Source organism: Colletotrichum fructicola, assembly GCF_000319635.2.
Source record: "Colletotrichum fructicola Nara gc5 chromosome Unknown KSG_Nara_v1_contig03, whole genome shotgun sequence".
NCBI classification, from domain to species: Eukaryota; Fungi; Ascomycota; class Sordariomycetes; order Glomerellales; family Glomerellaceae; genus Colletotrichum; species Colletotrichum fructicola.
Genome location: NW_027094053.1, coordinates 2,754,817 through 2,768,429, shown reverse-complemented (window position 1 = coordinate 2,768,429; position 13,613 = coordinate 2,754,817). Strand labels below are relative to the sequence as shown.

Below are 13,613 nucleotides of genomic sequence, written 5' to 3'. Positions count from 1 at the left end.
TACTGAATCATACGTGATTAGGGATGTGTACATATTTGATGGAAGTGACTGGAGATGATCCCTTCTTGCGGAAATTGACTTACAGAAGTTGAGAAGCAGTCTCTGCTTCCCCGTCGCTAGGCACAGCAACTGCCGTCGCAATGCTGAGGTAGGAAAGACAAATGCATAGTGATACTGAAACTCTCATCTTGATGGCTGATGATTTTATGGGCAATAGATGGAAGGAAATTCGTCGTCAAAACCGAGATAGGACAAGAAGGTACTCTCAGCGCAACATCTAGCAATGATTGCAAGGAAACTGATTGTCTTTATATGCAAAAGTTCAGTCATGTTAGCCACTGAACCCTAGTACCTAGTGACGAGTCAGACGAGAAATCACCCAAGGATTATTAAGTTTCCATAGTCTATAAGGCGCTGGAAACACGCGCATTTCTCGGGTCTTTTGGGTCGTTACTTGTGTCACATTCCGCGTAATCGCTTTTTTGTGCGGGTTAGTAGATAGGATTTCTCTATGGGAAAGCTTTACGAACGTCCTGACTGAAGACAAGCTTTGAGGGCTACTCAACATGCGACGAACCGAATGACTCGCAAAACCTAAAGAAGGGCCGTAGGAAGTGTCTCAAGGCCTATTCGGGTTTTGGCCTGACGCTTTGAGCAGGTGCGACACCAAGCAAGAAGAGGTGTAACTGGTTCGTAGATCGTTTGGGGGTCTCAAAAGTGTCCGGCTTTCAGGGATATCACTTCGGCAGCCCCGGTCGGCGTTGAATTCCTTTGACCACGTCGGGCCCATACTCCGACACAGACTTTGAGGATCCAAAAGACGTGTAATTATCGCTAGCTACAGCTTTGAAGGAAAGTAGTTGGGAAAATGGAGGATTGCCTTTACGCGGCCAGCATCTGTAACGCGCAGACCCCGAAGTACCCTCGTCTTGTTGAACGCCTGGTATTGGCTTCTCGTCTGTAACCAGTCAAGTCTAAGGGCAACAGTTGATGCAGCCGGCGATTTTGCAGGCCATGATTGTGGCTGGAGACCCAGATGAGCGAGTGAAAGCAGAGGTAGATAAAGAATTCAGGACCGTTTAGTTGGTGGTGTCGGCGCTCCTCATGCAACTGACTGTGCAAATTTATGTAGTCTGAGTCGAGGAGGTTGCTCGAAAGGAGGTCTTTGATTGAGATGGTCTAATTAAGCCACATACCCATGGAACACACCACCTTATGGTCTTCTAATAACCTAGGTGTTGGTTGACCACACACAGCAGCGCAAAATTAAGAGTACCTACCATAATGCTATCTTGTTCCAGTTCATCTCTCCCCATTATGCATTATTCAAAAGGGACAAGCCAACGCTGTCCGCTTCCCCTTCCATGAAAAATTCTGCTTTCCTTCCTGGCTTGTTGAGGTCTCGTCTTCTTTCTCTTCAGCATCTCTAGGCTTGAAAGATTTCGAGGGCCAATAACGGAACTGCTTTGCGGGGAATTGAACCTCGCCTGCCAGTCTTTCATCAAAGAGCTACTCGATAAGAACGAATGGCACGGGTTTGCTAAGCTTTTCGCAGAGGAACTTTGTTGGTTTGAAACTGAAGTACCTAAATGGTCTCTGTATTATGACATGTTGTACCAGCAGCGTTTTATGCTGTACGTGCGTGTGAGAACAAATTCTTTATTCAACTGGAGTTCAATAAAGATACATACGTCATGCGTTCAAGGCTAGGTTGGCGGGTCCCACGGACAATCCAGGCCAAGGTTAGAGCAGCCAAAACTGATGATTTCTTCCGCTTCTAAGAGACAGAACCCATGACTGCTGCAGTTCGACGACAGTCGTTCGGTATGATGGCGAAGAGTAAGGTCTGGGGGCAACGAATAAGGCGATACAGTCAGGGATAAACAAGACGACCACTCCAGACGAAGATCGGAGACAACGACCGTAGACGGCAGTGAGTGACGGCAATTGAGGCTATCTAATGGATGTTGAAAAAAGACTACTGAAGGATAGAAAGAATAAAGAAGCTTGAATCAAATAAAATCTTGAGAGCGCAAGAATATTGATTGCATGGGAATGTTGATGGCATAAAATACTAAATACCACGGCTTTACGGATTTGTCAGACAGACCGTCTACGTCTAAATGCTGGCGCCGATTAAGAATCCACGTCTTAGCGAGCTCAAAAGATGAGCTGAAGCATGCGATAAAGGGACTATTAGTAGCAAAATTCGCAAGCATTTCTAACCACACAGCGTCTGCTTCAGGCAGGTATTTGACAACTCGTCATCGTGGTGACTGAGCACCTAACCGTATGCGCATTGCTCCTTGAAATCAATGATTATGAGGGAGGGTCTAGATTTTGTAACTTTGGAGACTGCGTCCTGTGTCATGAAGACTCAGAACATGCTTCAAGATGAGCTTGGTATCTTAAGCACTAAAGCTGTTACGCTTTCTCGCCAAAGCAAAGAAGCCAAGATTACCTACGGAGGACAGGACCATACTGTCCATTATTACAGATGTAGCGTCCTTCAGTCATTTCAACTTGGACAAACTGAATTATGCGGAAATCTTTGAGAGGTGCGTAGAGTAACATAATGATAAATCGTCGACAAACAACTGTTTCCCATGTCAAGGTCATAGTTATGGTAACGTCATCGGAACATTGAAGGATGGCCTGAGAGAAACACTCCTTCGGACTTTTGGTCTTGTCTCGCAGTTGATCTGATACTAAACTTAACCTCACTCAGGGCACAGGTCTTGATTTGATCATCTGGTTTTCGTACAGATCGCACATTCATAGATAGGCTATGCAGGTTCTTTGAACAGAAGCAGGTCGCTGATAAAGTTAATACGGCATCTACCCGAGAATAATGCTTCTGCTCTCATGTTTGAGTTGCCAAGCTACGTGTTGATCTTATATCCGAGCAACCGCCTGGCCGGCCGTGGCAGTCAGATGATAACATTCGCAGTTGGTGCCCACCAGGCAGTAGAAGAAGCTTCCGGTCTGGAGATATAAGAAGACGGACAACCCAATCGTTTCAACGAGTGTCATTCAATTAGCAGGACTCTATCCGTCCCGAAACAAGTAACGCCACGGAACTCCGAGCCATAAAGACACCATACCACCCGAGACCTAATACCTTGACTCTATGTGTACAACCCCAATTATGTGTATCCCAAAACCCAAATTGAGCCGCCGCCCAACCCTCTGTTCAGTAAACCCTCAAAGTCACTGACGTCAACGCCAGCAACGGGTCTCTCTTTGTGCGTGTGTAATACCATGTACGTTGATCCACCTCTTTAACCAACTCTTCTCTTCTGCCCTCTTCCCCTGACATCATTACCAACAAGTTCCTAAAGATATTCCACCGCCGTGCGACCGGGGTTGTCGCACAAGGCAACCAGACCCAGACAGCACAACCCCAAACCCTCTGCCAAAGGATGAGATCGTCTTCAGCTGGACAGCTCCCAAACCCCTCAGCCGCCAGCCCTGTTTCTCCGCCACCCCGGGAAAGACCCAGGAACCCAGGAAACCCAGGAAACCCAAATTACTCGCGTGCCTGCCCTTCCCGCTTCGCCTCGAAACGAACGGCTAATGAAGATCCCCTTTTTTCCCAGCTCCACAAATGTTTCCGATGCACCCGTCCCGGTACCTGACGATCAAATTTTCCCTCACCACCCAAAAACCAAAAGCATGCAGTTTTGGCGAGATGGGCAAGTGAAGCTGAAACCGCCACTTGCGTAGTTGGCGGCGGCAAGGGAGGTTTGGTGGGTGGGGGGCGTGTGTAAAAGAAGCTAAGAGAGATTGTGTGGGGGCACAACAAACGCGAGGGGAAAGGGAGAGCAAGCAGGCAATGAGAAGCGACCACATCCGCCGTCGACAAGACCTTTTTGGTGTGACACTGTGACTAGTAACGTCGCGTGCGTCTATGATCGAGATCGCTTCCAAGAAACCAAACGAGATCCGATGAGTCCTCCCGGATCACGAACTAAACCACCGTTTTGAAAGCACACGAATGGAGAATCACACGTTTCCCTCGCCTCAACGGCCCGATTTCTAGAACGAATAGCGATTGGGTATCGACAGAGAAAAAGCCGCCAGAGGAAAAAAAAAAAAAAACACAAACAGCCGCCCGGATCTAGTGTCGTCGGCTAGGGAGCTCACGGAGAAGTGTCGTCCAACGAACGAGCGGTTGTGAACACACCAACGGGATGAAAAAGAGGAGCACCGAATCGAAGGTAGAAAAAAAAAAAAAAAAGAACGCTGCGCCGGCGCCGGCGTGTTTCGGGCTAGAGGCGGATCGGCGGGCATCCGACGCTAAGGTAGCCGCCCCCCCCCTCCCAGCCCGGCCGAAGATCCTCATCTCGGCGACGCGTGCGCGCGGTCGGGGAACGGACCCGCAGGCCGCGAATCAAGGAGGAAGGGGGGGGAAAGACCGCAGCAAACCAACACAGTCCGTTTTTCCGTGCCTCCGAAAACAACATGGCCGGTGGGGCTTTGATGGTTGTAAGAGTGCAACAGTCGCAGCGTCTCTTTCTCTAGCGCGTGCAGTGAACGAAGCGTGGTGGACCCAAGGGGGTGTAGATGGATGACGACAACGACAGTGTGATGATGACGACGGGACCGATTAATGATGAAGCACACGGATTTGCGACTGGGATTTTGTTCTTTTTTTGCTTTGCTTGTTTTTGGGTGGGTGTGTGTGTGTTTACTGCCAAACGCCGGGCCTTCACAACTCGGCGCTACGGTCCGCCAGCGCCGTATTCCGGGCCAGGACCTCGTCCACCAGCGCCCGGCCGGGGAAGTCCATGATGACGATGCCCGTCTTGCCCGCGTCCGCGCCGCCCGCCGTCTCGGCGAGCCAGTCGCCGGTGCGGTCGTTCATGCCGGCGACCGTGTGGTTGAGGTTGCCCGCCGCGGCCTCGATGGGCAGCACGCCTACAGAAGCGCTCAGGTGCGCGAGGTAGAGCACGCGGTTGTTGGGCTTGGAGGTGGCGGCGCGCTTGAGCGCGTTCTCGATGGCCTCCCACTTCATGTAGAGGTGCTCCATGCTGGGGATGATCCAGAGGTCCTCGAGGACCATGTCGGAGGACTCCCAGATGACGCCGTAGGGGGACTTGGGTCCCTTGGAGGGGAAGTTCTGCAGGAGGAAGATCTTGGAGCGCAGCGCGCCGAGGGCGGGGAAGGGCTTGCGCGGGTTGTGCTTGTGGAAGTGGGCCTGGGCGCCGGCGGAGGTGAGGGTGTCGTTGTGGAGGTAGATGTTGAAGGCGTCCTCGAAGGTCATTGTGTTGTTGCCGAGGGGGCGGCCTTCCTCCTTGAGGCGCATGACGACGGTCTCGGAGGGGTGGGCCTCGAGGAAGTCGAAGAGGGTGAGCAGGACGTTTGTGTAGGAGTAGCCGGTAGCCATGGAGGCGTGGTAGATCTGGATGGAGTCGTTGACGAGGCGGCCGCGGATGTCGAGGTAGCGCATGCCGGCGTTGAGCTGGGCGGAGAGGTTGTGGTTCTGGCACTGGAAGACCTGGTTGCGGAGGGAGTAGGTCATTGTGTCGTGGGTGCCCGGGATGGAGAGGGAGGTGAGGTTGGCGTCGTCCGGGATGGACTTCATCCACTCGGCGTGGAGGGCCTTGTCGACGTCGAAGGAGTGGTGGGATTCATAGCCGCGGTAGCAGTGGTTTTTGGACTTGACGAAGCAGGGAGCCAGCGAGAGGAGGACTGAGAAGAGGGCTGATGCGAGCAGGAAGAAGGAGATGACGTAGAGAAGGGGCATGCAGTGGAAGCGCATCTTGGGCGGTTGTGATGAGATGAGCCTGGGTGTGTGGCCCAGTCCGTAAGAGTGAGTGAAGGATGAGGTAGTGTGAAGTTGAGCGGGAGATCCGGAATGTCCGCGATGAGCACGGCGCGGCAGTGAGGTCTTCGGTGTAACGGCGGAGTTTCGCGGGCGTGGTCTCCGGCACGGAGTGGGAGCGAGACTTTCCCCCCGACGGGCGGAATGGAACGACAACAGTCTAGGACGAACCGGCAAACGCAGCCCTCCCCCTTTCTATCTAAGCAGACGAGAAAAGGAAAATTAGAGTAAGAATGATTGCACTCGCAGTCGGAACATTTACAAACAACACAACGCTCTCAGGGGGGAAAAGGGCGGATATGTTGAGAGAGGTCAGAATGAGATGTCGCGATGAGATCCCGTGGCTTGAGCACGTGGGCATTGACGGCGTCGCGACATGACGGTTGAAGCACCGCACCGACGTTGATCCGGAATTAAAAATGCTGTTCCAGGTCCCGGGCCGGGCTTGTTCAGGACGCGGGACGTTCATAGCGTCCCCTTTTTTTGCCCCTGAATCTGCTGTGTGGAAGTTGAAGCATCCTTGCATCATCTCGATCCAGCATGGCCTTTGTGGAGAGGTAAGGGGGTAACGACTTCGTTCTATCATCGCGAGAGTCTGTTTGCGAACTACGCAGATTGAAGGCCGCGATGTTTGCCCAAGGTTCGCATTGAAGTTTGACGTGGGACGTGTTGGTTAAGGAAAAGGGCGAAAGAAGGGCATGGCGGGCAGATCTGATAGCGCCCGGTCCTTTGCGGGGGGTTCAAGCGCCGTGAGCAGGGCCCATACCCCGCGCTGGCGGCTTCGGCGGGACAGCACCCCGTGGCCGATCTGCTCTCCCTCCAACCCGACGACAATCGTGGGAAGCCTTGGAGAGTCTTAGAGATAATTGAGCGTTTTCCAGACCGCGATTGCCTCGACTCCTGAAGCCTGCAAACCTATGCAACGTTCTTTGATCGTCATGTATCAGGGATCCTCTCGCGGTAGCACAGCATGCAAAAGCAAAACAGCGGTTGACCACAGGACATGCGGTGTGCAACAATTACACAGAAACCCATATCTCTACCGACAAAGAAAACCGGTTCATGGAAGTTTCGGCAAGGATGGATGTCTTGGACAGGTGCTTCCCCCCACGTTTTGGATAAGGCATAAGGCAGGTGGTTGGTTTTGTTGGTGATACGTCGGCAGCGCCTGACCTGGTCGCGCATTGTCAGGATGACCATACACTTGCGTCTGCGCTGTCAGATCTTTCGGCCGATAGATTGCTGCTCGATAGGGCCCTATATCTGGCGCTCACCGAGAGTTTCCAGATGGCACGCGGTGAGCATGTGCGCCATTCAAGGCGTCTATGGCAGGCTATCATGTGGGTTGAGAGTTCTCACTGCTGGACACAGCTTCAATTTTGAGACAGCCACTTTTGCTTCACGTCGAGCGAATCCAACCGCCATCCCACGCTGCAGCAGGCTGTCACCCATCACAGACATCACAAGGCCGCTTCCCCACCCGCCAATCCTCGCAGGCAGCGCGTGAACCTTGTGCTGCAGTGGCATTCCTGCAGGCGCCTTTTGCCCCCGCCTTCGAACCACTGTCGTGAAGCCTCGCCTGCGCTGCAAGGCGATCCGCAGAGGTCACCCGCGGGTACTTATTAGTCGTGTGTGGTGGAACATGAGCCAAATAAATCCTTGGGAACACTCTTTTTTGGGGAAAGCCTACGGCGGTGGCAGCGGGGTAAAGAAGTGGCAGACACGTCCGGGGATCGCTGCTGTGCCCCTCAACTCTCTTATATCGATGCAGAAGTGGCGCGAGGGGAGGTTGGGAATCGACGTGTAAGTGTGGAAAGCGGGGTGAGAGTTTGACACCGCCGATGCCAGCACGGTGATGCAAGGCATGGAATACCGGTTGGCGATCGAGGTTGGCGTTGTGAAGAAATAGAAGCTTTGGGGGCGATGCGTTGCGAGGTGATTTTTGATGGCGATATGTCCCAGGTGTTATTGCTTGAGAAGAAATTCGCCCGGTTGGTTCAGCTGGGATTTTAGAGTTATGCCTACCGAGCGGGCGGATCTATGCCGGGGACAAACGACACGAAGGCGGTGGAACTGCTTGCTGTAATTTTTAGCAAGTCGTATGCTGCTGTTGCATTGACAAGTCTCTTCGGTTGCGTGGATACGAACGTTAGTAATTGAATTGCTGTGCTGTTATTGTGCCTCTGCCAGCAGACATGTAGACTACAGACGTATCTACACCGAGGCAAGAGCTCCCACCGAACCTCACCGAGGCCAAAGGCATGCAGTTCGCTAGATGAGGCCTCTGCCAGGCATCACCGGCAATACGGCCATGGCCACCGCCCGCTATTAACAGGTCACATCGCCATCTGCGACCCGCCACGGTTGTACGTGCCGTCTGGAGGCCCCCCTCCGCAGAAATCCCAAGTCGAGGACGTCAGCGGGTGATTCGTCCCCCAAGGTCCCCAAAAAATCAGCTCACATCGCGTATCTGGGTCCGTGTTGCGGGTGCATCACTAGCCTCCGCGATGGCGACTTTTGGAGTTTTCTGTTTAGTGTATCCGTAGCGCGGTGCACGAGCCGATGAAGAGGCTCCATAGATATTGATGTGTCACGGGTAAGAACATGTTATCACCTCGCGCGGTTGGCCTTTTGTCATAATGAAGCTCCTTACGAACCTCGATATGGGCATCACCATCAATGGATTACCTTATCCGCCGCAACAACGTGACTGACAAGACCGCCTCGTAACCGCATACCAGAGAGGGGGGGAGTTCCGCCCAGCGGCTTCATGTGACGGCCCTGCGGCCTCGTATCCTCTCCGATCCCAACCCAACCCATCCCATCCCTTTCGTATGCATGCATGCATTACCACCCACCCTCTCGCAGCTTTGCCCCTCTCCTCTGGCCCCCCTCTATCTCTACCGAGGGACCGCGTACCGTCACCCTCATTAACCCATTCGCCAATCGCGCGACAGTCCCTGGATGTGGTCAACAACAAAGAGCCTCCACGTCGATCGTCGTCGTCTGTCGTCGCGCGGGTGGGTGGGCGTCTCGCTCGGCGGGGCGGGCACGGCCAAGACTTCACCAGCGGCCGGCACGATGGCATTCCGAGGTGAGGTGTGCCCTAGTGCCGTCGCCGTGCGGAACCTCATTTGCCTCACTCTCGTCTTTGATCGTCGCTTTTTGCAGATGCAGACCGTTCAGAAGGTCGGGGGGATAGTGGCTGAAGATAAAAACTTCGTCTATCAGATGCGGGTAAAACTAAACACTGCTGCGACCTTGCCTGTCCCCTGCTGCCGATGGAGGAGACCGACCCCCCAGGGGAATCGCTTACCTATCGGGCCTTTGGACGCCAAATCTTGTTTTCGGCCGTCAACCTGCGGTATGCTTGCTATCGCCTCTGCTGCCACCAACCTCGAACTTTTTTTGGTCTGGCTGCTGCTCCGCTTGGAGTTGGCTTGCAGATGGGCGAATTGACTTTTTCCAGCAACACCTTAACCACTAAGTGCATTTTTGCTTTTTTTGCGGGAGCGATTCGGCGTGTATGCGATGACAGAGAACGAAACCCAGCTGACCGCGCGGCGGGTGGTCAGAACAAACGCAGCCAAGCCAGCGTGCATCCTCATACTGAAGTTGTTCAATCTGTAAGTGAGGAATCTCAAATCTGAGAGAGAGGGAGAGTCAGCCGGAGTCGCCTCCCGCAACCTTCTGCAAGGCGTCGCCCGGTGCAGCATCGCGCATGCGCACTGCAGCATGAGACGTGAGAGTTTGCATGACCTTCTCCGGATTGGCTCTTTTTACGGGTAAGGCAAGAGAAGCTGCGTGATGATTACGAACGTCGGCGTCTTGTCATGTGGTGTCTCGTGACGGTGCTTCACGATGTGCGCCGAGCTTAGTCACGGAGCTGGGGGGAGGACTAACACGGCGCCGGAGAGGATCCAGAGCTCGCTCTCCCCCCGACCGGAACATGTCAATGGGACGGCGCACGACGGGGAGTGGCCAACAACCGCGCTGGTCGCCAACTCTGACGGACCTTCCCCAGAGTTTAATCAACCTAAGGCACAGCAGCTGGGTATCAGATGCTTGCTTGCTTGCCGAGGGAGAAGAGTACTCATGAATGGTCTACTATTGTAAACTCTAGCCTCTCCCGCGCTGGACTTTGTGTGTGTTTTCGGAAGCCCGGGGTCAGGCAACGGGGAATATCGCGGCACGGCAGAGACCTTTTCGCTCTACCGTCATTGACCAGGTGAAGCGAGTGATTATTTCTCCGGAGAACCGCTGAAGCCAGTAAAGCGTCCGCGGCGTAAGAGGATTTGTCTGTGTGAGTGTGCCTCGGCAGATTGTCTGCTTTGGAAATAGCCAACACGCTGGAATGCATATCAAGATTAGGCTGCCACCCCGCGGCTCCGGTGTTGGACGAATGCAACCATTGCCACGAGCACGCCTCCCGCCCACGCCAAAGAAAGGGGGCAAGACCGTCATCGAGATATGTGCATATGCTGCCGCGTCCGAGCGGACAAGCATTTCGTCTGGTCTTTATGGCTGCGGGCTTTTTGGGTTCGTTTTAGTGAGCACGGCAGCGCAAGGATGACGGGAGCAAAAGAAGAGACGACGATGGACTCGATGGCAGCGGCACGCAGGCACACAGACCGGACTAAGAGCTTAGAGCCCCAAAGACTAGGGCCGAGTGCGGTATGGTCTGCCGCGTGTTTGGCGCCGGCGCCGTCGACCTCAACCCCCCTGGCCGAGGACGCCTAAAAATCAATGGTTCCAACGGGCAAAGGGCAAAGGGGGCGATTGGGGGTGGTTTTTGGCAGCGGAAAGGTACCTTTGTAGGTTTGGCGGGTGATATTGAGGTGAGGGAGGACGTTGAGGGTGTAACCTGATGCGGCGCCTCAAACTTGGGACGGGCGGGGGGGCCTGCTGGAACACGGGGAGGCGGCGCGCGTATCTTGAGCCAAGTTTCGATGGTCGGTCGCAACCAAGATGCCAAATTGGCAGCGATGCTAGGCTGCTATCGGCGCGCGCGAATGGGTTAGGTAGGGGGGACTGCGGCAGCGCAGTCGATGTTGTTGATGTGAGTGAGTGTGTGTGGGACGTGTGGAAAGGAACGATAAACAGTTGCTTGACCAGAAAGAGGGATGAGACTGCAGAGGATTCAGGTCCGGGGCCTCGCTTTTCACCTTTGACGGGTTCGAGACGGCCGGGGCGGGTCGGTGATTCATTGAGTGAAGCCGAGAGAACCGGTAGAAATGGAGTTTGATGGAACGGAAATGACTCGACGTGCCAGAGAAGAAGCGGTGTTTTAGTGATAATTCCCGCCCGGGGCAACGATAGGAATGATCGTGAATGTGCCCCGTTGCCGGCAGCCTGTTTTTGGTGAGACCCGGGCGTCAGGTCAACCCGACGGCCAAAGAGAGAGGTGGGAAGGGCAATAAGCAGTAAAAGTATCAGATAGTAGGGTCCTCGTGCGATTTGTCTGCTTTCGCTGACCGAGACAACCGGCGGTCCCGGCCATGGCTCGTATTGACGCCGCGAACAATGGGAGGAAGACGCCCTCGAGGGATCCCCTCGTACAACTCAGTCATAAGGCAAAGTCCGGATGGGGCCAAGGAACTACGTTTGACTGGATTAGCAGCGGGAAGGACGCAGGGGACCTTCATAAACCGCAATTATTCCAATAAAGCGAAGGAGCACCACCACCCATGCCAATGGATGCCCTTCATAAGCTGAACAACACGACAACCCGGGCGGCGGGGAGTCGGGACAGAAAACGGGCAATTGCAATAGGTCACTGTTGTGTGTTTGAGAGTAGGCGAGATAGCAAACAAAACGTGGACGCCCTGCACACAGCAGGAACAAGCAAAACGAAGGCAATAAAGAAAGTTGGCTTGGGGGGTGAGTGGTGGATGCATCACGACTCAGACACGTCTTGGACACAATCAGCAGAGTGGGCAGAATTAAAATAAGCAAAGAGATGAAAGGGGCAGATTTCAGAGGTGAAGATCCAGCCAGCCAACGACGTGATTGCCGCCTCGCAGCTTTGGAATTTTCGATGTGTGTCTGTCGTTGCAGTGGCATCTGTCGGAGTTGTAGGATTGCCGCATTCTGGATGATGTGACGATGGAATAGTGCGGAGTATCCGTACGAAATAAAGATTGGGTGAGGTGGTAGGCGTCGTGTCGTTCGTTGCAACGCCTCTAGGTAGTCACGGTAGTGTAGCGCTGGCAACTGGATGTGCTGGACTGGACGCTGAGAGGCTGCGGCGGAATTCTTCCAAAATTGGGAGGGCGTGGCCCCCCTGGTTGCCTGTGCAGCGAGATCACCGCTGTGGGGTCGAACTCTGTCGTGTTTTTCAGCGCTTCACTTTTTTTAAGCGGTTCCATTGGGGAAGAGTTGGAGCAGCGGACGAAGGATTTGGAGACCTGAGTCTTGGGGATGTTCTCGCTTGTTACCGCCGCGCAGCTAAGGTTCGCAGCCGGGCTACGGCAAGGAATGCGGGCATCATGCCTGCTGAATAAACATCGGCCAGGTACACAGATACACGTACCCGTACCCGACCTCGACTTTCTCAGATCCGCCTATCAGGCTCGCTCAGCTGTCATGGTGGCATGGTCTGTGCATGTCCGCTTGGCGATGGGGGAGTGACGACATTCGACATGGTGTCAGGGGAACAGGGGGGTAAAGAGGCAGGATGCTGCAGCAGGGGGTACTGTGTCAATGGTGGTCTTCTCGCGCCGCCGCCGGTCTCGCGCAGTGACAGCCCTGAACAATGACAGTGCTGTGCTCTCTGTGCTCTCTCGTCAGATCATGGTGGCCGATGGACGGCATGGTGTCATGAAGTGTGTGCGTGTGTGTGTGCTGTAAGGGAAAGGGGGAAGCGGACAATAGCGGGAATAGGGAGTGAGGTAAGGTAGGTAATAAAGGCGGCTCAATCGACAGAGGTGAGGGAAGAGACGGCGTCTGTCTATCCACTCATGGCTCGCCATTTCAGCGACAGCCAGCGCCAGCGCACTCGGACCTGTCTTCTCGGACCGTCCGCACTCTGCGTTTGATTTCGATGTTCATCGAGACCCTGCACGCCTGACAAGTGCTAAACCGCTTCAGGGCAGCTCGGGATGGATGCGCCGGCCGCGCGGGCGGACTCTTGAGTGGCTGCGCCCGGGATGTTGTGTCGACGTTGGCCGCCCATCTATCTGGCGTCGCCGCGTATTGCTCAATTCCCTGCCCATGGGCCGTAGGGCAGTGAGATGAAGAAAGGGAGTCCAGGTTGCCCGGGCATGGGGATTTGGAGAAGGTGATATGGATAAGGCCAGATAAGGTATGCCGAGTCTTATGTGCTGTTTTATGAAGAGAAAAAAAAAAGATTTCACAGAAGCGGGCAGAAAAAATCCATCGCAAAGAGGCAGGAGACGAGGGCGAGGACCAGAAGCTCCCGATAGCAGGGCTCCTGCTCAATGGACGTGGAACCCGATTGGGTGGTGGATGCAACGGTGAACAGCGACAGCAGCATCAAACGCTGTGGTAGGACTGGTTTGGTTTGGTTTGGCTTGGTTCAATGGTGTTTCTTCTTGACGCCTGCTGTGCCATGTCTTGAGAGAGAGGTCCTGCTGGAGTGGTTATCGTGGCCGCCACCGCCAGTCTTCTGTCGGCTGTTGACGATTGAGAGTGCATAGTCATCGTGGCTGCATAACACAACACAACACAGCAACATAGGTAGCACAATGCCACCGAGATGCCTCAGTGTTGGACTGGATTCTGAAGACATGAGACCCATAGAATTGCCCGAACCCGAAGGCAGACG

General features: G+C 54.2%; 1 protein-coding gene across 1 annotated transcript; it reads right to left on the bottom strand.

The window, feature by feature from the left end:
- Window positions 1-4,711: 4,711 nt before the first annotated feature.
- plcA (1-phosphatidylinositol phosphodiesterase) lies at window positions 4,712-5,764 on the bottom strand (the record flags this gene model as incomplete). Its single annotated transcript, XM_032030525.1, has 1 exon — window positions 4,712-5,764. The coding sequence occupies one exon, from the start codon at window positions 5,762-5,764 to the stop codon at window positions 4,712-4,714; it is 1,053 nt and encodes a 350-aa protein (XP_031890043.1).
- Window positions 5,765-13,613: the final 7,849 nt, after the last annotated feature.